We start from the raw sequence: 23,662 nt of genomic DNA, 5'->3' as shown, positions 1-23,662 counted from the left end.
TGCAGCTGTCAGTCCCTGAATTGGGAGATGTCAATGAACAAACCTTTGCTGCTGCCCTCAGCAAATACCCCCAGGTCCTTGCTCAGCACAGCTCACCTGTCATCCAGGTGATTCCACACCCGGGAAGAACCTAAAACCTTTTGATTTTCCTGTCTAAATGCCAACAAAAAATTCAAAAGCATTACCAAGGGTCTTGGTCACAGCCTCCCTGTGGCTGAACAGAGGATTTATCCCAAATTCTGAGAACCTGGGGGGCACCAGAGGGGCTCAGTGGGGGTCTGGGCTCTTCAGGAAGGGAGGGAGATGTGTGGGAAGAATTGCAAAGGACAAAATCTGCCTGGAGTTTCTGCACATTTCCCTTTCCCTCTTCCTGCCAACTCCTGCCCAGCCACAATACTCCCCAAAATCAGCTGCTTCGACCCTGTGGAGCATCGCTCATGAACCAGGTGAGCAGGACTTTGTCTGAATCTCTCTTTGCATTTCCAGACATTCACATGAATTATTTACTGAGGCCCCACCATTCTATAGGAAATAAACCAGGTCTTAAGCTGTGTTAAAAACAACTCTTTACCTTTACACTCTTTATTTTCCAACAGCTTCGCTTTTTGGGTCCAACCCAAATTTTTCTCATAGCAGGTTAGGCAAGAAGAGGAAATACTCCAGCTTTGTGTAATTAACTTACACAACTGTGTAAACTCTGGGTAAGTCACACAAGGGCCCTGGAGGTTTGGTCAATGACTTATTTTCTCCTACAGAGTCAGACTGAGTGAAACAATTCAATTTTGCTGTTTTACAGGATAAAAACAAAGTTTTCAGCCATCTTCTTCCACTTGGTCCTTCAAATCCTCCTCTAGTCCCAACGTTTGGACATGGATGGCTCAGTGTTTCTCCAGCCCCACTTCCAAGGCAAATATTCCACAGGGAGGGTGGGATTCGTGCCCTGGCACTGGCAGGGCATGAAACACACCCAGCCTCATCCCTGAGAGCCTCCTGCACCCTCCTGGGACTGACCCCGTTTGTGGAGCCAGTGCAATTTGTTTAAAAGGGGATTAAGGCTCCCTAAGTGATGGAAGATTAGCCAGGGAACAATGATTGGATTGCTAATGGAGCAGCAGGGCTGGCAGTGGGTGCTGACACAGCCCCAGCGCTCCTCAGAATGCAGGAGTCACTCAGTGTTTGTTTGAGGGGAGTTTTCTTGCTGGGTTGGCTGCTCTGAGTGCTCCCAGAAATTGTCCCCTCAGTCCCTTTCCCAGTCTGGAGGCTCTGAGGGTCACTCACCACCCAACCTGCTCTGAACTCCCCCAAGGCACCAAGCAGAGGGAAATTCTCTCACAAGGGAGGAGCCTGAGCCCTCACACCTGCCCCCTCTTGTGTCCTGAGATGCTCCTGGACCAAGGGTGGGTCTGGTTGCTGTCACCTCGAGGACAACAAAACCATTTCCAGAGGCAGGGAGGGCCCAGGTGCCCCCCTGAGGCTCTGTGGGCAGAGAGGGGAGGGAAGCACTGCCTGCCCCTGGTCCAGCACAGGGCCAAAAGCAACAAAGCTTTGTTCCATTTTTTGTGACCAGCCAGTGTCCCCCAGTCCCACTGCAAGGAGCACCAGCCATGGGGATCTGGGTCCTATTCCAGAGTCCCTGAGGACAGAGGGACTCATCCCTCCCTTCCCCGAGTGCCCAGTCCAACCCCACAGCCCTCAGGGGTTAACTGGGAGCACTGGGCAGGTGCTGCTGCCATCTGATGGAAAGCTGGGCTTAAAAAAGGCAATTTTGGGTTATGTTGCCAAGCAGAGCCCAGGATTCCCTAAGGGTTTATCCAGCCTCAAACCCTCATTCAAGTGTTTGTTCCCATGGATCAGGGAGGTGGGATGGGGCCTGAGTGTGGCAGAATAATGGAATCATGGAATCTCTAAGGCTGGAAAAGCCCTCTAAGATCACCAAATGCAGAAATGAACCCAGCACCACTGTGCTCACCACTTACCACAGCCCCAGGTGCTGCACCCACACCTTCTGGGCACTTGCAGGGAAAAGCAGAATCCTGCTGCTCCTCCTTCCTTCTCTCCTGCAGGGATTTGGGAACCAAACAAAACCAGCCAGGAACTTTTGAGTTTAGTAAAATCATTTATATACAGGATGGGTAATATTTACAATGTAATACTGATCCAAAAGGAACTAACAGGGAACACTGAGAGGAGAAATGAGAACATTTTAACACACAGGAGTTAAACATGGGGACTGACTCGAGTTTCCAAAAGAAAATCCAGGAGTAATGACAGCAAGTTTGACATGTTGCTATTTCCAATCAAAATCTCTCTCACTAATCAGGTTCTCCTAATTTTAATATATATAGAAAAGCTTCAAATAATCAAATCACAGGAGAAGCCAGTTATACAGAAAATTTTGAAAAGGTCAAATGATTTCAGACATTTTTCTTCACTTAAATAAAATTCTAAAAAAACCCAAAACCCAACAACCTCCAGAGCTTTCCCACATATTTTAGTGTTTGTACAAAGAAATTCTTCTTTGATCCCACACTTCCAGCTCGAGATATTTACATTATTCACAGTCTGCTATAAAGGATCAGTAGATTTATTACCAAGTCAAGCCTCAGAGAATCAAGACAAGGTGTTTTGCACTTGCTTCAACTGAAAAATAAACTAAACACAGGAAGGAGAAAGTCAAATGCTACTTTCAAACACATAAATGAATCCATTAAAGTTATTGAACTTTGAAATGTAAAACAGAACTTATCCAAGAGTAAAAAAATCAACTTTCTCATAGAAACAAAACCATTTGACCTTGAGTCTTCAAATTGTGTTTTCTTAATCTGTCCCTCCTCCCTCTGCTTCAAATCAGGCCCTTCTTATTTATCACAGACAAGAAAAAGTAGATTAAATCCATCAAAAGCAGCTCCTTGTGGCAAAAGCCCTTGGAAATTTGTACAAATGTTCCCACCTCAGGATCAGCAGCACTTAAGGGATGAAGAAATGAGGAATCCTCTAACACACATCAGATCCCACCTTCCCCCCTGACTGCACTTCCAACAAATTCTGACTCCCAAAAAACGGCCTGAGGATTTTCCTGCTGGGAGGGCAGAGTCACAAAGTGCTTTTGGAGGGGATTTTCTGCTCTGCCATTCAAACAAAGGTGATTTCTTTGTTTCCATCTCTATCTGCCACACTTGAAAGTTTCAATTCCCCAGAAAAACATGGATTTCAAGTTCAAAATGAAACCATTTCAAGACATGACCTAGAATTACAGCAAGGACAGAAATGCACATAACAGGGCTTGATGGTAAAGCCAAAAAAGTGACAAAACATCTCAATTTTTGCCAATTCTCTTCAGTTTTCATCAACAGGTCAGTGCACAAATATTCCAGGTAGTGTCAGAGGTACAATTCCAGCTCACACAGACACTCCCTGCTCCCATCAGAGGATGGATAAGCAGGGACTGTCCTTACCCTGCAATAAATCAGGCATTGGAAAACTGTCCACAGGATTAAGGAAAGCTGACAGAGAACAGGAAACAAAGCATCTCCTTCATGTAGAAAAAAACAAGAAGTCACTGTTTAGAAAATTGTATAGAAAGAGTCAGACACTGCTTTGCCATCCAGCTAAAGCTGCAAGGAAGTTTTGGTATAGAAAAAGAGACAAAAAAAAAAAGAAGAACAAGGCTGGACTTTTGTAGGAGAGAATTGGGAGATTGATGGCTCAGGTTTGTCAATGTAAACCCAAAAATGGATGAGCTGTGAAAGACAACAACGTTCAGGAGTGGTCACTGAGGGCCCTGGGTTGGCACTTCAGTCTGCAGACCACACTCAGCCGGTGTCTGCACGGATTTGGTACCAAAATAGCTCTATAAAAAGCCTCCGCCTGATCTCTGAAAGAAAGAGAAGCAGAAAAGGTAGAAAACTAGAACTATGTACAGATTCTTGCCATTGGTTTGCTTTATCAGGATTTAAAAAAGCAGCTTTTGGAGCCAATGTTCCAGACTAGAGTAAGAACCTGCCCTGGGGAGCAGGGAGCAGCCCTGCAGTTGTGGCTCCCCCAAGAAGGAGCTCGAAGGCATCAGAGATGAGAATTTGGGCTCCAGAGAAATCCCAGGAGTTCCCCAGAGCACTGGGAGCCTGCCTGGGAACAGCTCTGCCAAACAAGAGGACAAGTCAGAACCCAAGCCTTGGATCTTCTAGGAAGGAAAGAATGGGAATATCCCAAACAAACAAAGCCCAGGCTGGTCTCGGTCCATGGAAGATCCCACCATGGAAATTAAAAGAATTTGTGCATAAAGACTTGAACATTCTTCTGCTCTGCTGTTGGACAAGGTGAGAAAAAGAAGAGTTTTGTGCTGAATGGCTGATTCAGCCTTAAAAATGCTCTGAGGAAGATGAGGAGAAAGGAAGAGAGGAGGTTAAGCCTTAAAGAAGGTCTGAGGGAATGGGGAAGATGAAATAAAAGAGAGTCACTGCTCAGAACTGAAAATTTCAGCAAGCACATGGCCTCAGGTGCCTGGGCCAGGCACCAAGCCAAACTGAAGGTATTTAATTGATTTAATTTAATTGATTTCTCTCTACCTAAAGACCTGGAATTTAGGTGCCAAGGGGAGCTGTGAATTTGCATTTCACAGCACTTGCTTCAAGTACTCACTGAGCAGGGGCTTGAGAAACTGTGGCTCTCCTTCGCATACAGTCACTGCAGGGGCTGGATGTGGCAGGTGAAAGGCAGCTTCTGCAACTGGTTATTAAGAAAAAGAATGGTTTTTAACAATAAAATCCACCCCATTTGTGGGGCTCATGATTAACAGTACATAAGTGATCATATATACCTCGAGGAACTGAGTTTTAAAAAAATATTACAGTACCAATGATTTTTTTTTTTTGTATCTACAACTATACAGCATTTTCAAGCAGTATGGAAATTTAATGAAATAATTATGATTTATTAATTTACATAAAAATACTTTTTACAGTTAAAGAATAAATCTTAAATGGTAAAAAAAATAAGATTAAGAAGCTCCAGCTATTGAGAGTCGTGGGAATTTGTCTGCTCTTCAATCACTTGTTTGACAATTTCTGCCAGTTTTAGTCGATCCACTTTGTCTGTGAATCCTCTGCCTGGAAGGGGAAAAAAAAAAACCAGGGAATCAGCTGGAGCGGGGCACAAGGTGGAAAGCAATCCCAGCTGGAATGAAACAATGCTTCCCACAAACTCAGGGCAACAGCAGCACAGGATCCAAAAGAACTCACAGACCATGGGAAAATGGAGCAATTAAAGATCTCAGTGAAAGCCAAGCAAACAGACCAGGAGGAAGCAGGACCAAGCCCTTGTGAAGCTGGCTGAGGCTCCTGGTCCCTTCCATCCACCAGCACCTGCTCCTGGGGCTGAGCCCTGTGCAGCCTCCTCTGGCCAGGAGCCACCTGAGCATTCCAAGGTGCCTGTCCTGCTTCCATTCTGCTTCCAAACTGGGCTGACAGGGAGGAGCAGCCTCCAGCAGAAAGAGGGAATAAACAGCTGGATGGAAAGCAGCTCAGCACAGCTGGAGAGGTTCCTAAAAGGATCACAGAATCGTGGGATGGTTGGAAAGGACCCTAAAGGTCATCTGGGCAGGGACATCTTCCACTATCCCAGGTTGCTCCAAGCCCTGTCCAACCCCTCCTTGGACACTTCCAGGGATGGGGCAGCCACAGCTTCTCTGGGCAACCTGTCCAGGGCCTCCCCACCCTCACAGGGAAGGATTTTTGCACACATCCCATCTATCCCTGCCCTCTGGCAGTTTAAAATTCCCCCTTTCTATCATGATCAATCTGTGCTGTTACATTCCCGGTGCTTCAGGAAACTCAACCCTGAGCCTCAAATAAAAATTTCAAAGCAACTTTTTCACCCCCGTTTTGGGAACATCAGTTGTGGCAGAAGGGATAAAACAGTGTCAAAAGCTAAATCAGCCCAAATCCAGTACACTGGGGGTTATTTCCATAGCAGGGGGTGGTGTGTGCTTCCCCTGTCCCACATTCCCTGGGGGAGAGCAGGGATCCTCACCGTTCCAGCTGAAGCTCTGCAGGGTGTCTCGCAGCAATTTGCACTCCCTGTTGTATTTCCAGGCCTCCTGCATCACTTCATTCAACTTCTCATCTTCATTCTCTCCTGGTTGGGACAACAGAGGGACACAGGAGGTTTGGCCTCGTGCCTCACTCAGGGCTCAGCAAACTGGGCAGTTATTCCTGCTGACCCCACACAAACCAGGAAATGGCCTTCAAACCAAATATTCCTGTTTAAAAGTTCTTTTAACAGCTCTGCATGTCACTAAAATTCCACATGAACCCAAATCCCAGCTCAGAGGCTGCCCAGGACTTCTCTTCCTTCCTCACCACTGACACAGACAGACCCAAAGGTGGGGTCTTGCACATTTAGGAATAAAAGGTTCTTAAAAGTGGCAACCTTTACCAGCCTGTGGTAGAATGCACTGAGCAATCACATCTCTCAGCTTCTCCAGAGCCACGTTGGAATCATTGCTTCCATTCTCAGGGTCATGGATGTAAACACCATCCTTTGGCTTGGTGCTGCACAAGAACAAGGGGGAAATAATTAGAATTTAACGAGCTCAAGCTCGTTACTTGTTGTGTAACTGCTGCAGTCTAACACAGCTCCTTCCCTCTCCGGGAAACTGGGAGACAGGTTCAGCATTAATTATAATTCTTGATCATTTTAAGTACGGAGAAAAAGGAATATTCTTTTAAATTACTTCAAATAAGGGTGATCCTAAAATGTATGAGTCTATTTTTTAGATTAATTCCAACAAAGAGAGAGAGAGACAGAGAGGTTACCTGACTTCTTCATTAAATAAATGTCAGGATGAGAAAAAAAATCTTAAGAATTTTTTCTCCCAGTTTGCCTTATCTTACACGTGACCCATCATCCCAACAGGAATCTGCTCAATGCAGGAACAGCGTCCAACCTCCTTCCTGCCCTCACTGGCACATCTTGGCAGAAAACCCACACTGTGCCACTGCTACTTGTCTGAGCAACACCACAAGTGTGTTAAACCATCACAGCTGAGCCTGTGCCATTCCCAAAGCCATTCCCAGCTGGCTCCAGGTTGTCCTTCCAAGCCCAGCTCTGGAGTTACCCCAGGAGTTTCCGCTTGCGCAGGATCGGGTTGTTCACGGAGTGAAGGGGTTTCAGGCTCACTTTGAGGTCCTGGATTCTCATGTTTGCAAGTTGTTCTGCATGAGCCTGTTGGATCCCTGCCACCATGGCCTGGAAAGACAATGGAGACAGTGTTTGCCGTGGGTGAAAAAAAAGAGGCACCAAAATTTGATTTATTTTGGAGATGTGCAAGAAAAATCAGGTTTGCGTGAAGCAAGGTATTGGTTGGAACTAAAATCAGTGACAAAATATCCCTGGGGGAAACAGGACAAAGGATCATCTCCTCCTCATGGTCACAGGATTGACTGAAATCCTCTTTGAGCAGAAATTCAAGGAAACAAGGACTATTTGTGTAATTAGTGAGGTCATTGCTGTATGACCTCATAAAACATGGCAAAAAGAGGGAAGACCTATGGAAGATCCCTCAGGCTCTGCATTCCACCATCAGCACATGGCTGCTTGTTAGCACCATCTGGGAGCATCTCCTTCAAGCCCAAATTTCACATTTTATTCCCATTTTCATTTCTGTTTCCATTTTCTCCCTATGATCTCAGGCTCCCCTTAAGCAGAAGAGAAGCTCCTTATCTGCATAACCCCACATCAAAAAAAGCCCTTCACCCATCCCAGAGCTATCCTGCTCCTGTGCAACATTCCTGACCAAATAACTGCTGCTCACACCTTGTCCATCATCAGCTGGGCAGAGGGCAGGATGTTGTCCAGAGCTTCTGTGGAATTGAGCCAGGGATGGTCCAACACCCCCTCAATGGTCAGACGTTCCTCAGGTTTGACCTTCAGCAGCCTGGGGAGGAAAGAATAAATCCCTAAGAAGGGCTGTGGTGATTTACAGAGCATTTAAGCATTTTCAAGACTAAAAAAACCAGCTTTGCCAAGAGCTCAAACTGCCCCAAAATGAGCCCAAAATCTGTGCCAGCTCCCTGAGCTTGCTGGGGTTTAGTGCTGTCACAGCTCATCAGGGCAAAGGAGGGTGCTAAAGGCATTCCTGGGGTTCCCCTGTGCTGCTGAGTTCCACAGCTGCTGCTCCCAGGTGGGAAATCACCTCCAGAGGAGCTGGAAATGATCCAGGCTGGCACTTTCTGGGAAGGCACTCCCAGAGCTCACGCCCAGAACAGGTTACACTCATCCCAAGGACTCTGGGCATGCAAACTCTGCAGCATTCACTGCTCCCACCGTGCCGCTCCTCAGCTTTTCTCCCCCCTGCAAAGTCCTCAAGTGATGAACACTTTGGTTCCAGCCCCTCAAAATAAAAAGCAACTTTATTCCAAGATTGCTGAAAACTCCATTAAATAATTTTTTTTTCCTAGCATGAAACCCTGGAAAGAGGATTTACAAATCAATTTGTGTTCTCACGATGAGCACAACTAAATAAAAAAGCAAGATTTCCCCCAGAGTGCTGACAAGTCATCCCAAAGTCTGAATGAAAATGGGAATGACTCCATGAGCCTGTCACACTTCCTCAGACAACTCCAGATCAGCTTCTTGGCTGCAGAGCACAATTGTTTAATGCACCAAGAAAGTGGAAATAACTTGTCCAAAATGTCAGCAGCACCACGGGGGAGAGCAGCAATGCCACTTGCTGCCAAGCAGGTTAAGCTCACTCTTGATAGCAGCCACGTGCATTCCTTTGCCAGGCATTTCCCAGATCCTGAGCCATTATCAAGCCCTCATCAAGCCTGAGGTCAGAAATCAGCCTGGATCCATGTGACAACATCCTCAGAGCTGACTTCCATGGGAATTTTGAAAGACAATGAAACCTTTTGCCTGTGGAGTTTCTGTGTGAGAATAAAGAGCTGACCTTGGTATAAAGGAAAGTTAATTTAATGAAAGGTTGGGGGTTCCCCTGCACAGCTCTAAAAAGGGCTCAGCACCCTCTCCAAACAATGTGAATCCTTGCAGAATTTACAGTGCATCTCAGGAGCCAGTGACACTTTTAAAGTACTTCCCCAAGTGATTTTTTTTTCCTATTTATATTGCTTTTATTCCCTCAGCTCCTCTCTCTGGTGATGCAAAGGCAGTAAGTCCCTGTCACTTTTTCAAAAATAAGTGAGGTCAAGCCCTAATCAGTGCCACGTTCTTGCTCCCAAACAGACCAAGTCTTTGAAACACTCCCAGCTGAGGGATGTGCCCTGCATGGAAAACAGACTCCATTAGCATTTGGAATAAAACATCCATGCAAAACCTTATCTGAGTCTGGCACCTCATGACAGATCTTAATCTCCCTCTCCATCCTCCTGCCTGATTCTTTTTAGGTTCTGTATGATGTGCACAGGGCTTTAGGGGACAGATTTATCACATCCCATTAAAGGCACTTGATTTTCACAGGAATTCAAATGTTATCCCAGGAAATCCGTGCCAGCTGTGTTATCCTGAAACCCTTCAGTGCTCCCACTCCCCTTGAAGACTCAATACACAATTCACCCCAACAAAAGAGACATCAACATTAAACACTTGGACAGGGGAAAGAAAACATTTCCTAGACTTGCTTATGCTGAATGTAACAGAGAATTTGTCAGCTGGATGAGCTGCAGACAATCCCCAGTGCTGGGATAAGGCACTTCCAAGGTGCTTTTCCACTTCCTTAACATGGAACCATTCCAATTCCTTCACACAAGCACAGAGCAACAGCAGAGTTCCCTCCAAGGACTCACTTTCTGACAATGTCTTTTGCCATTTCTGAGATCTGGCTCCACTCCTCCTCTGGGAACTCGAAGCTTCCTGTCATGATCTTTTTCCTCATGTCCTTGGGAATCGTCCGGCTGTGGTGCTTGGAGTAGAAGGGGGGGTACCCACACAGCATCACGTAGATAATCACCCCCAGGGACCACAGGTCACAGCTCTGCAAGCAAGGAAAGGGTCACTCTGGGGAGCAGTTTGCAGCAAATACTGGGGGAGTTCTGATAAAAGTCCTGTGTGATTCCCTAAAGGAACAGAAGCAGCTCAGCTCCTCCTCCAGATCCACCTTCCTGGATAAATCTGGCTGCTGGGACAAGGCAGCTCCAAGCTGAACAAATTCCAGGGCCTTGGGAATTGTCTGGGACAGCCAGAGCTGCAGAGGTGTGAGAGGTTTATTGTCACAGACACATTTTATCAAAAATCCTTCCCTTAGGATTTTTCCTCCTGAGAAGCTGAGAGGCCTCAGGAACAAAACATGAACAATGGTTATCTGCTGCTGTGCAATGCAACAGGTGCATCTGGGATTGGGCTCATGTGGTTGTTTCTAATTAATGGCCAATCACAGCCCAGCTGGCTCAGACTGTCTGAGAGTCACAAGATTTTATTGTCATTCCTTTCTTTGCCTTTCGATAAAATCCTTTCTTCTATTCTTTTAGTATAGTTCTAATATAATATATATCATAAAATAATAAATCAGCCTTCTGAAACATGGAGTCAGATCCTCATTTCTTCCCTCTTCCTGGGACCCCTGTGAACACCAGCACAGTTTATTGCTTTGTGGATAAATCTGGCTGCTGGGACAAGGCAGCTCCAAGCTGAACAAATTCCAAGTGCTTGGGAATTGTCTGGAACAGCCGGGGCTGCAGAGGTGTGAGAGCCTTATTGCATCTCTCAGGATACCTGAATCCTACCCCCAATCCTGAATCCTACCCCCAGTCCTCAATCCTACCCCCAATCCCATAAAAGGATCCAGTTGTTTCCAATGGGAAGCTGAAAACAGAACAACCACCCAAGAAAGGAACAGCAGGGAAACGGAATCAGAGCTGCCTGTGGGGGCAGCCAGGGACAGGACAGGACTGCCATGGAAGGACAGAGCACCTGGAAGCTCTCAGTGCCCACTCTGGGTGAGTGCCAGGTGCTGCTTTTGCAGAATCACCCCCAGGGACAAGGCCCTTCCCTCAGCAGCTCTGTCACCCAGTGCCACCAGAGCAATCCTTCACATGGAACATGGAAAGCAAATCCCTCCCACCCTGGAAATCCCAAATCAAGGGACAAGAGAGGGAAGAAGAGACTCCATATGAAAACACTACTGGCACATTCTAAGGAGTTCAGAAACAGAAGTGTCTGCTACCATCACCAGCCTGGCTCTCCAGGATGGAGAGAGGCAGTCAGAGCCTGAGGAAGGCAGGTTTGTGGTGCAGAGTAATTAATAATTGCTTTAACTCTCTCATTAGTGAGGCCACTAAATGCCAACAAACACCTGCTCAGGCATGGGGTGGAATAAACAACCATCCCTAGAGCTGGAATCAGGACAGATCCTTACTCTGGGATCACAAACCAGAAAACCTGAACTAAAATTGACACACCCAGAACACTCAGTGGTTCAAGCACTGCTCAGCCAGCAGGAGACAGCGATGATAATAAACAGGAAAACGTTTTGGAATGCCCAAAAAAAGATTAGGACCTTTCAGGACATTTCCTGCCATGATTCTGCCAAGATTCCAGCAGCTACACAATAAATCCTTGATTGTTTTCAAGAAGATTCAGGTACAGGGCAGTTCCTGGCACAGCTGCCTGAACAAGGAATGCTGTGCACATCCAGAAACTCTGGCAGCAGGAAAGAGATTCCCCTTGAACAGAGCTGAAAGGAACTTCCCTCATGGCCTCACTCCAGCAGACTCCTTCTACTCTCCCCAAAATCTTGTTCACATTTAGTGCTCCTTAACAGCATTTGTGTCTTTATCCCTCCTTCATTAGAGGATCATTAATTAGGTGTGCACTAAGTGTGCATTTTATTTTTTGCTCTATCAGAAGCAGCAGTGGGGTGGGGAAGACTTTGAAAGATGTTTCCCAGCTCACCTTGTTGTAGGTGTAAGGGGTTGGAGAGGTGGGGATAATACCAGACTTTTCTTTCTGATGTCTTCTTTGTGCCTCCAATACCTGGTGAGAGGGGAAATAAAAACAAAGAAAAATCCATTTCATGGACAGGCAACACAACCAGCAAAGCCTGTGCCAAAGATTCCTGATGCTTTTCCATTCAAGAAACTTATTTCAGCTACTGAACACTACCAAAGTCCAGTTTTTCTCCTTAAGAAAGTCTGAAGCTTTCTACATGAGGGAAATACTAAAATATATAATATTTCAGGGCACTGAAATCTCCAGTTCTGCCTGAATTAAACACTTGCTCAGAACCTCCCACCCCTCCATGCCTGGAACCAGAACCTGAGGTGGGTCTGGAGGGTAACCCCAGCTCAGAGCTGTCCCTTTTTGCCTCTCCCTGCACAAATCCCATCAAATGTGTCCCTTGCTGAGCCAGGCTGTGGGTTTGGGCTGCAGGGAGCCCCAGCAGGCTCCAGCTGGGAAGGAATTTGATGAATTTTCAGGGCATGCTCTGATCTCTGAATTGCCCTTCCCAGTGATTAAAGGCAGCAGCCCAGCACTGCAATTAAATCTCCATCTGCAGCTGCTTTTCATTTCCTGCAGGATCCAACACAAAGGACAGGAGAGGGGCAAAGCAGCACTACAAAGAGCAGCCTGTGTGTAATTACAGATTGTGTTTAATGACACAGGGGCCAGGCCCAGGTGCCCAGGTACCAACCCTCTGCCCCTGCCCTTTGTGAGCAGCCTTTTCAGAACCTTTTTCTTCTTTTTAATGGAATCCTGAATGAGCTTGAGCTGGAAGGAGGATGGCAAAGCAGGGATTTCTCCAAAGCAGCTGCTTTAATTCAGCTGAAGGCCAATTATCACCATCAGGGCTGAGCAGAGTCTGGGAAATTTGCTTTATCAACAAATCCCTGTGGCACTCCAGCTCAGGGTGGAGGGATTCCTGCAAGGTTCCTGCACTCAGAGCCCTTCCAGGACAGAAAAGGGGGTTAAAATAACGTGGATATGGAGGCTGAGGCAATAAACGATCCCCCTTTAGGCCAGAGCAGGAACTGGTTGTTACCTGAGGTGCTACATAATAGGGAGTGAACTGGGGTGTCATCAAGTCACCTTGGTCTACTTTGGCAAACCCAAAGTCACACAATTTAACAGGTGCATCCTAAAACAAGAAGAGGCTTTATTAGACAAATCTCATTAAATCAGCTTTTCTAACACAGAATTCTCCCCCTGTCCTCATCTCACCTTTTCCAAACATTGTATTTGTACCCTCACACTCCAGCAGGCAGCTGAAAGGTCCCAAACTGACCTTTCAAAGCAGGGGTTTTGCTTTTCTGGGTGCTCTGGGCCAGGAACAGCCCCCTCAGGGACTGGGAAGGCACTGAGCCCCTTGGAGGGGGGGTCACTGCATATCCAGGCTGGTGGTGAGCAGGAGACACAAAGAATTGTTTGGATCTATCAGAGCACCTCTGGGCAGAGGCTCAGAACATCCTGATGAGGGGGCAGAGCTGGACCCTGAGTTCAGGTGCAGAACCTGACTCCTATTTTACAGCAGCAGCAGCAGCAGCAGGGACTCACTGCCCTGCAAGGAGATCAGGGGATGGGAAAGCACCAAGTCCATCCAGGTGATTCAATGTGCAATTTAATTGAATTCAACTGAAATTTTCAACTGAAAATTCATTTCCATTAAATTTTTTTTTCTTCAATTGAATTTACAATTTCAATTTTGTCACCAAAACATTCGTGTCATTTTACCACTACTCTGAGAGTCACCCTTGAGCCACACTTCACCAGAATTCAGCAGCAAAAGAATTGCAAATGTTCATCTTACCAGAGAGTTATCCTTGAAGAGGAGATTCTCAGGCTTGAGGTCTCTGTGTGCAATGTTTAGTGAGTGGCAATGCTGCAAAGCCAAAGCTATCTGGAAAAGGGCACAATAAATCAGCTACAATCACTGACCTCCTCCTGCAGCCTGGACATTTATTGCAGCTTTACAAAGGACATTTCCAACCCCAAATATTTTAACTCCACCCAAGTGGAGCTCTCCTTCAGGACGAGCCTGGCCCTGCTGCACTGAGGTGACAGCTGGGACATGAATCCCACAGGAAACAAAAGCCAGGCTGGCCTGGGCTCCCCAACCTCCTCAGTCTGGGAACTCAAGGCATTGAGAGCCCCCAAAGTGAAGCAGGAGGTGCCAGTGCCCCTTCCCTGCTGTGCCAGGGTTCCAGGGTGCTGCCCCTGCCCAGCAGGGAGTTCAGGATTCCAGGGAATCTGCAGATCCAACACTCAGGCACTTTTATTCTCTCATTTTGGACGGGCACTGCCTGCACTTCAGTCATTCTGTGGATATCCCACAGAAATGCATTCCTGGATTGTTTCAAGGATGCTTTGGGAACCTGCAGTCCAGGCAGGAAAAGCTCCAGGGACTGCACATTTCCAAGTGCAATTCATTTCAAGAAAAGCCAAGTATAAATATTTAAACAGCATTCCTGGGACAGAAGCGAGGCACAGCCTCACAACCCTTATTTGGAAGCATCCCTGCTGCACTCTGTAGGATCCTACCCAAGTTTAGAGTCCTTCAAAACCTCCAAATTACTGTCACAAGAGAACTTCACTGCTAACTCAGCTCAGCAACGAATACAAACACATTCCCAGAGAAAATGAGGCAGTGCTGTGAAAAGCTTTAACCATTCCTGGGTACAAGACAAGGATGAAGAACCACCTTAGAAAATAATTTCACATTTCAAACTTCATTTCTATGAACAATTAAAGCAAAGAGTTACTTGAGACATGAATAACCCAAGTGTACACACAGAATTCAAACCAAAGTCTTGATTTCTGGTAAAGTTTTACAAGTTTTCCCCATCGTGTCAAAGAAATCAAACAGCCCAAAGGATGTCAAACAAAAAGAATAATTCTGTACTTCCACCTCATTTCTTTGTTGGATGAGACCAAAAAGTACCAGCACGATTAGCATTTCATTAGAAACAAGTCAAAGCACAAAAGTAACACAAATTTTTTGCCCCAGGTTCAAATATTCTCTCTCCAGCTGAGGGGAACTGGGGATCCCAGCACTGAATTCCACAGAGATCCTTCTGAGAGTCCCACCAGCAACAAAAAACCTGACGGACACCAAAACCCCCTGCAGAAACCACCATGGAGGTTATAAAATCATTCAGGAGTCAGCTGGGAGAGAAAGGGTGAAGGAACAAACAGACACAAAACCAGAACAAACAGACACATTCCTTCCTTGGGATCTTCCAGGAATTCCACAGCCCAAGCCCAGAACCCAGCCTGAAAACCCCTGGCCCAGAGGAGAGAAACGCCCAGGGGGTCACGGAGGTTCCAGAGCTCAGGAGGTTCCTGCTGGAGGCAACACTTTTAGGACAGGAAGAATGACAAAATTCTCTTGGGAGTCTTCTCTAGAGCAGGTGTGGAAAAGCAACGTTAAGCACAGCAGACCCAGAGAGAACAAAGCCCACACCTTCAATCCTTTATTCCTAGTAAAGCTTGGGCATTGTCACTTATAACAAAGCAGGCAATGATCATCGGATCAGAACTGAGGAATCTTTGAATTCATCCTTTTTCCCCACCCTTCCAGCCCCGGGAATTGTCCCTACTTTAGCCAGAGCATGATGGATTTGCTGGGACAGGGGGTGACTTGCCTGCTTTGTTACTTGGCTCGCTTGCTTCTCAGTAAAGTGCCGGTGCTGGCTGATTCTGTGGAAGAGCTCTCCCCCTTCCATCATCTCCATTACAATTAGGAGCCGAGCCCTGTTCAAAAGCATTTCATGTTGTTACATTAAAAAAAGCATCCAAAAGAACAGAATTGCTAAGCTAAGAATGCATATTTCACACAAACACTGCTTTCTCTGTGCTGCTTTTGGGGCTATTTTGGTGCTGTCCGAGTTTAAAATCCTCCTGGTTTTTCTGGCTCCCAGGAAATCTCCAGTTTGCTCCTCCTGATGGGCTCCCACATCCAGCTGGAACAAACTGGACATGGATACATCCAGCTCCAGCCTGGATGGAGCTGGAAGCCATGTGGACACTCTGCCCTCGAGGATTACACAGCACGTGGATGGTTTTGAGTCTGGATCCCCCATTATTTTCATTTACAGCTTTACTGCCATCAATATGAAGGATAAAAAATAGGAAGGTGGAGATCAGGGCTGCCAGATCCTCAAGGAATCAACTCCCAGTTCCCACCACACAGCAAAATCAGCTACACCAGAGCCTAAGGCAGGTCTCAGCTCTTTCATTCTCCCAGCTCTGATGATTTTCTCCACTAAGATCCTATCAGAAGACAATATTTTTATCCAAATATAATAATGCACACACACACACCAAAAAAAAAAAAAATCACTCTGCTCCATGTTTTCCTGTGTTCATTTTAAGCAGGACAATGCATTCAGAGTTTTCAGGGCTGAATTCCATATTTTTAGAAACAACTCTTTCACACAATGCAGACTGAATCAATGGAAAACCTAAAAAAATGGAGATGCATTCAACACAGGGAATAAAGGAGGCAAAATAATTTAAATACACAAAAGTCAGGGGAAAAAAAAAAAAACAAACAAGAGCTGCTTGGTCTGCAGGATAATTATTACACCTGGGACCCCCTTGAAATAATAATTTTGTGATTAAAACCAAAGCAAAGCAAAGCAAACTCCACTATACCTTGGGCTAAACATGGAAAAGAAGCTGTGGGAATGAATCCCCCTATGTAACCTTACCTGGGGCTGGATTCATGTGGGAACTGCACACTGTTAGCATAAACTTCAATTATTTGAACAATATTGGGATGTGTTGCACACATCATGTGCAGACGTACCTTGAAGAGAAGGGAAGAGCTGTTACTGCACACAGGGACAGGCACTGGGGCTAAAAACACCCCAAATTTGGGGCAGGTTGTGGGATCCCACACAGAGCTCTGGGAAAAGCTCCATCTTGGGAGTGTTTTACAGGAATTTGGAGAGAACCAGCTTTAAAGGAGCAATGTAGCACTTGAATGGAAGTGAAAATGAATGAAAAAACCCCAAAATTCCATCATCTGGAATGAATAAACCCCAAAATTCCATCATTCCATTCGTGGCTAAGCACTCCCAACAGCTGGAACATCTGAATTAAAGCCTTGCTCAGAACCTCCAAGCCCTCCATGCTTGGAACCAGAACCTGAAGAGTGTCTGGAGGGTAACCCCAGCTCAGAGCTGTCCCTTTTTGCCTCTCTCCCAGCACAAATCCCATCAAATGTGTCCCTTGCTGAGCCAGGCTGTGGGGTTGGGGTTGCAGGGAGGCTCCAGCTGGGAGGGAATTGGGACCTCCTGTCCCAACATTCAGGAATTTCCCCCACTTTAAAGCTCCCTGGGCTGTTCAATCAAGCCAAGCCTTGGTGCTTTTTGGACACAGATGATTTTAATGGGAATTTTAAGGGACAATTTGCTCAGTGACAAGAAATGGAAGTTGCTTCAACCTCAAGGACAATTAACCCTTCTTTAAATTCCCCACAGCTTGGAGGAGTGCCCATCATTCCACAGGCTGACACCTCAGGAATTCCCAACCTGTGTCAGGAGCTGCTTTAGGTCCTGGCACATGGAAAAAAGAATCCATTTCCAGAACAACTCGAAGCATTCTTGGAGCAGTGACATGTGGCAACAAAATTCCCTCTCAAACTGGTTCTGTTCCATTACAGGGAGAAGAACAGCTTGAAAACACAGCTCAGTTCATTAGAAACAAATCTCTGGATGCACAGCCAGCAAATGGGGGTTTGGTGGTGGGATTTTTATGCTTAAAACATCCCCAAAGCTTCAAAATTTAAGGTTTTTTTTGGAGAGAAAAGCAGGAACTGTACCTCATTTCGAGCTTTTGGACGATCGAGGAGGATTTTCAGTGCAAAGCGTTCTTGGGAGGATTTTTTCATGCAGACTCTGGTATTACAGCAACAAAATCATTCAGTCAGCAAGGAGATGCAAAAGAGACACCTGAAGTAATTCATTTGTAGCTCTGAGCTTGTTCTCCACATGGGAATTCCCAGGAAGGCCCCAAGTCTGGGATACATCCTTAAATTCAGCCCCAAGAGAGATTTTGGATGGAAATAACCCAAAGCACACCTGAAGACCCCCAGTGATTCTGGAATAAATGAAATATTTGGGATAGCTAAAGTGGTTTGGGAAGGAAATCCTCATTTTGGGTGATGTTTTTTCTCTTTTTCCCCCCCTCCTTTAACAATTGAGGAGAGGGCCCACGTTTGAAGAGGCAGCCAAAAGAACAAAGCACAAAACGAGTGTTTTAATGAAACAACCCAAAAAGGATGAGGAGAACCCAGACAGGAAGAAAAATGATGGGAAAGACAAAGGGAGCACCCAGGGGTTTTCCAGCCCAAATTCCCATTTTCTGAAGGGAGGAGCTTTGTTGGAAAAGTGTTTTCCTTCCCAGAAATCATCCAGGGGTTAAAAATCCACGAGCAGCAGGGCTGGGATGCAAAGGCAGAGGAAAAGCTGGAAAAACAACAGGGAAAGCAGGGAAGGGGCAGGGCAGGGGGCTCAGCAGGAATTTCTGGTGTCATTATTCCAAAGCAGGCTGGGGGAACACACCAGCACAGAGAAGGGAGGAGAAATTTTCCTCCCCAAATTCCCAAAAAAAAAAAAGACAAAACCCCTCCTGAATGACCCACGTGGGGCACAGGTGTTTGTTGGTTTGGGTTTTCCATGTATCCCATCAGGTTTTTTAGTAAAATACTCACAGACTCCTCCACAGGGCAGGGACAATCCTGGGTGTTCCCTTACCTAACAGGGCCACTGATCCCAGCTCCCAGCTTCTGAGTCCAGTTTATGTTGTATTCCTCTAAAATGGAGGTTTCCTGTTCAGGAAGGAGCAGCAGGAGGGAAAACACAGGCAATAAATACATAATAAATAAAATTATTACAGCTTTTCCCCAAAAAAAACCAAAAAACAATTCAGCAGATCTGAGTGTAAAAATGCCTGCTGGGGAGTTTGCTTTTCTGAGGAAAATATTTAATTTTAAATAGAAATTATTATATAAATTTAAATATTTAAATATTATATAAATTTAAATTTAAATGTATATAATAATTTATATTTAAAATTATAATTATATTTGTATTTATATTTAATAAATATAAATACAAATATAATTATAATTATAAATATAAGACGAACATATAAAATGGAATATAAATATAAAGATGATTATAAATATAAAATGAACATAGAAAATTAAATATAAATATACCATTATGCATAAATATAAATATACCATTGAACATGAATGCAAATATAAAAATAAATATATCATTATATAATTAGAAATACAAATATAAAACTAAAACTAAATACAGATATAAATATAAATACAAATACAAATATAAATGCTCATATCATCATTTACCTGATTAAAATTGTTAAAATTGAAAATTGTTAAAATTATTTAGCTGATTAAAATTGTTAAAATTTTTGTTTCTGTGCAGCTGGAATTTCCAAACAGGGTTATTGAGAGCAGTAAATGGGATTTTGTGCTTTTAATACCCAAAGTGTACCAGGGGCATCTCTCCCTGACTCAGTTCCAGCTTCCTACCCAGAAATGATCAATCTCAATGAAACAAGGAGCCCATTTCAGCATTAAAATGCATTTTTTTGGTCACAGAAAACAGAAAATTGCAGGTTTCAAACCACTGGAACCATCACAGTGTAAATTAAACCCTGCTTGATTAATTGTAGATTTTTCTGCTCATGAGCCAGGCTCCTTTTGTCCAAACCCACACAAACATGGCTGGGTTTTGTTAGGCCACACTTGGGTGCTCTCAGGCTTAACCACATCCCAAGGCAGCCTTTAAACCCAGCTTTAAACCCAGCTTTAAACCCAGCTCAGAGCTTTGATTGATGCCCTGAGCTGGGCCTTTGTTCCTTTATTAAATTCCTGCCTGTGCTCAGGATAAATCACAGCACAAGGAGCTGCTGCAACAGCAGCACAAGGAAAAACAATTCCCAAATCCACTGGAAATTCATGGCAGGAGCCACCCCTGAAGGTTTTTAAAGGGTTTGAAAGGAAGGGGCAGAAATCTCAGTGGATCACAGAAATTTGTGGCGCTCAAAGAAACTTCTGACCAATTGAACTCAGATAAATTTCACTTGTGAGGAAGAATTTCCCTTGTTAGGGAAAAGCTGATTTAATTTTTCTGATATTCAGCTGCAGAGGGCTGAAAACAGCAGGGGTGGGGTGAAAACACAATTTTAGGAGGGCATTAATGAGCATTTAGTATCTATTTCCTATTCTGTGTATTTGCCATTGTTTTAAAGAAAAAAAGCAACGATTTTACCTCCTGCCCTTTTTAAATTTGGATCCCAACCTTGACCCAAAGCAGGTTTATAACTCAGAGGTAAAAATGAGTAATTCATGGTCAAGAACCACAAATGACACAAAATCCAGGGTTTAGGAGCCACTTCCACCTCCCAGCTCAGGAATGGCAGCTCCAACCTTAGCACCAGGAATTCCCAGCATTGCCAGGGAAATGTTCACTCTTTTCCAACCTGAAAAATTCCAGGATTTTGATCCTAAACAGCTGAAAATGCTTTAAAAGCACCGATGTGTTTAAAAACATCCAAGTGTTTCAGCTGGATTTCACTGGTATGGAATTCCTGGGAATATCCAAAATTCCAGGAACCTGAAACTTCTGATTAATAACCTGAATTTTCAGTGGGGAAAAAAGGGGGATCATGATGTGAAATATCCAGAATTCCAGCAGAGTTTCACAACTCCACGTGGAGCTGGGATCTCCCCAGGAGCAAAATTCCCTCTCACCAAGGCTGAGCCGAGAATTTGGGAACTACCCCAGCAGGCTGGGATGCCCAGGGCCTGGGAAAGGAGAATTCCAAAAGGAAAAGCAGAATTCCCAGAGTAGAGGCAGAATTCTCAGAGGAAAAGCAGAATTCCCAAAAGGAAAAGCAGAATTCCAAAAAGGAAAAGCAGAATTCCCAAAGGAGAAGCTGAATTCAAAAAGGAAAAGCAGAATTTCCAGGGGAAAAGGAGAATTCCAAAAGGAAAAGCAGAATTTCCAGGGGAAAAGGAGAATTCCAAAAGGAAAAGCAGCATTCTCAGGGGGAAAAGCAGAATTCTCAGGGGAAAAAGCAGAATTCCCAAAGGAGAAGCTGAATTCCAAAAAGGAAAAGCAGAATTCTCAGGGGAAAAGGAGAATTCCCAAAAGGAAAAGCAGAATTCCAAAAAGGAAAAGCAGAATTTCCAGGGGAAAAGGAGAATTCCAAAAGGAGAAGCTGAATTCCCAGAGCTCTCCCAGCCTGGGTCCCTCTCCCAGCCCAGCCCTGCTCAGAGCTTTTCCAACCCCACGGATTCCATGATCCCACTGGAGATTTGTGGGATTAAGGGTTTTTTTTTTTTTTTGACCAGCACACCCCAAAAAAAGCCTTTTTCCCTCACACAAAACACCAATTTGTGGGATTTGTCCCTTTTCTGACCCAGAGATGGGGCAACTGAGAGGGGTTTATAAACATTTATTCCATTTTCAGTCTCAGGTGAAGGGTGAGACAATTCAGGTGTTACAATTCACACCATCACAATCAGAAGCCAATTATTTCTAATTTAATTTTTAATTTTTTTAATTACAATACATTATAAGCATTTCTTTGCCTATCAGCTTTTACCACTTCATGCTGTAAATGCCTCAAAAAAAAAAAAAACAATAATCTAAAATTACCCCTGTGGAGTAATTTGTTATTTTAGTAATTTAAGTAATTTTAGTTATTTTAAGCTATTTTAGTAATAGGGCTTTCTGCAAGGCTGTCCTTAAATTTATTTCTGAATTTCTGTCCTGAAATTTATTTCTATTTCTCAACAATGCCTGTCCTGTTCCATGGCATTTCTAAGCCAGCATTTGTAATCTCAAGGTTTGCATACGGATGCAGACTTTGTAAACCTTCCATCATGTTTTAAAAACAGTTAAAAACCTATTTCTGAAAGATATTGATGGGAAATGGTTGGAAATTGAAGTTTTGGGAGTCCCAGGGTGACTGGGAGGAATGCAGGATGCTGCTGGGACAAACTGGATGCAACCAGAGAAAAATCCCATCCTGGGGAATTCCAGCTCCTGCTCCTCCAACCTCTCTCAATCCCCAAATCTGGAAATAAATCCTGTCCTAAATTCCAGACCCTGAACCCCAGAACAACCAAGCCTGAGCTAAACCAAGGATTTGAAAAGCAAAATAAAATCGGCATAAAGTAGAAAATGATCAGTACTTATTAAAGTACTAAAGATTATAAAAGTATTAAATTATACAAGTTTAATTTATACAGGATTTGGAAGGAAGGGGCAGAAATCCCAGTGGATCAGAGGAATTTGGGGGGTTCAGGAGGAGCTCACAGAAACTTCTGATCAATTTAACTCAGATAATTTTGTGGTTTGTGGACATTAATCCGGGAAAGGTGAACAAAGCTGGGGAAGAAGGATTTGGACAAAAGGAATCAGGAACTTCTGGGCCATGCGGACATTGGGCAGAACCCGCAGAATAAGGAAGAAAATAAAAACCCTAAAAAACTTCATATCCGAGTTGGGATCAGCTGCACCGGGTAAAGGGGAATTGCAGCAGGGACAGATCGGGACCAACCCCGAGTCCCGATGGAAGGGCAGGAGCGAGCGCGGCACTAATTACCATGGATAATGAGAGCCTCATTAACCAGCAGCACTAATTAATGAGCGAACACCACAACTCGCGGCCAGCGAGCAGCAATTCCTCTGCTCGCTAAAACACAAACACCACAAACTTCAGCTCCTCGGTTCGCGGGATCCCGAGCAAACCCCCCGGGACGAACCGCCCCAAAATCCGCCCCGCCGGCGGCGTCCCCCGCCAACCTTGATCGTCCTGTCCATGTCGTGATCGTGCGACATCGCCCCGCGGGGCGCGGCGGGCCCGGCGCCGCCTCAGGCAAGGCGCAGCCCCGCTGGAGCCTTTGTGCCGCCGCCGCTCCGCCTCATGCCCGGCCGGGCGGGCCGCGGGTGCGGCGCGGGGAGGGCGCGGGGCCCGCGCGGAGCCGCCGCTCAACCGGGAGGAGCCGCCCGGGAGCCGGACATCGCCGGAGCCCCCACCGGGCAGCCCCGCCGGACAGCGCGGCCCGCCGCGGCAGCGCTGCCGACGCCGCGAGCGGCAAGAAAGGAGGGAGCGGGATCGCCGCGCCCGCCACGCGCCCGCCGCGGGGTTTTGGGAGCCGCCGCCACGGCGCTGGAGCGGTTCGCAGGCGGCTGCGGGCAGCTCTAAAAGCGCGACGGCAACGGGAAAGACCCCGCCGGGCTTTCTAGAAGGGTGGCGCTTTATGATGACGTTATAATCACCGAGACTCGGGGGCGGAGCTAATCTCGCTGACCCCTCCCTAAGTCTGCCCTCCCGAAGTCTCGCGAGATGTCGGTGGGCGGGACCTACCGAAGGGATTTGCCGCCCGTCGGGGCCCGGAGGTCTCACGAGAACTCGGCGAGCCCGCTGGGCTGAGGAGCCGGGTGGCTCCAAGTGTCGCGAGATGTGAGGGGAACGGCCGCCCTCAGGGCCGTGAGGGGGAAGCGGCGATGAAGGAGCCGCCGAGGCCGCTCGCTGCCCTCCGCTCCTCCCCAGAAATCACAGTATGGCCGTGTCTCCCAGGGCAGCCCCACCGCCCTCACTCACGCTCAGACCCCGCTCACTCCTCCAGCCGGGTACCAGCTGGAATGTCCCTGTAACATCG

At 45.8% G+C, this 23,662-nt stretch overlaps 1 protein-coding gene across 6 annotated transcripts; it reads right to left on the bottom strand.

The window, feature by feature from the left end:
* Positions 1 to 2,096: 2,096 nt before the first annotated feature.
* MAPKAPK5 (MAPK activated protein kinase 5) lies at positions 2,097 to 23,226 on the bottom strand. 6 transcript variants are annotated; one of them, XM_054646106.2, is made up of 14 exons: positions 22,803 to 23,226; positions 18,708 to 18,781; positions 17,774 to 17,849; positions 16,659 to 16,756; positions 15,591 to 15,699; positions 13,757 to 13,846; positions 12,992 to 13,087; positions 11,905 to 11,985; positions 9,801 to 9,988; positions 7,813 to 7,933; positions 7,115 to 7,245; positions 6,427 to 6,548; positions 6,028 to 6,132; positions 2,097 to 5,105 (listed from the first exon to the last, which is right to left on the bottom strand). In XM_054646106.2, the coding sequence occupies exons 1-14, from the start codon at positions 22,836 to 22,838 to the stop codon at positions 5,011 to 5,013; spliced, it is 1,422 nt and encodes a 473-aa protein (XP_054502081.1). In that variant the 5' UTR covers positions 22,839 to 23,226; the 3' UTR covers positions 2,097 to 5,010. The 6 variants fall into 6 exon arrangements, with proteins under 6 accessions (XP_054502081.1, XP_054502082.1, XP_054502078.1 ...); XM_054646107.2 differs by having other exon boundaries at positions 6,433 to 6,548; positions 22,803 to 23,224; XM_054646103.2 differs by lacking the exons at positions 15,591 to 15,699; positions 16,659 to 16,756 and having other exon boundaries at positions 22,803 to 23,223.
* Positions 23,227 to 23,662: the final 436 nt, after the last annotated feature.

This window comes from Agelaius phoeniceus, chromosome 18 (genome assembly GCF_051311805.1).
Source record: "Agelaius phoeniceus isolate bAgePho1 chromosome 18, bAgePho1.hap1, whole genome shotgun sequence".
Classification (NCBI taxonomy): Eukaryota; Metazoa; Chordata; class Aves; order Passeriformes; family Icteridae; genus Agelaius; species Agelaius phoeniceus.
The sequence above is the reverse complement of the archived record's forward strand: the minus strand, read 5'-3'. Positions and strand labels throughout refer to the sequence as shown.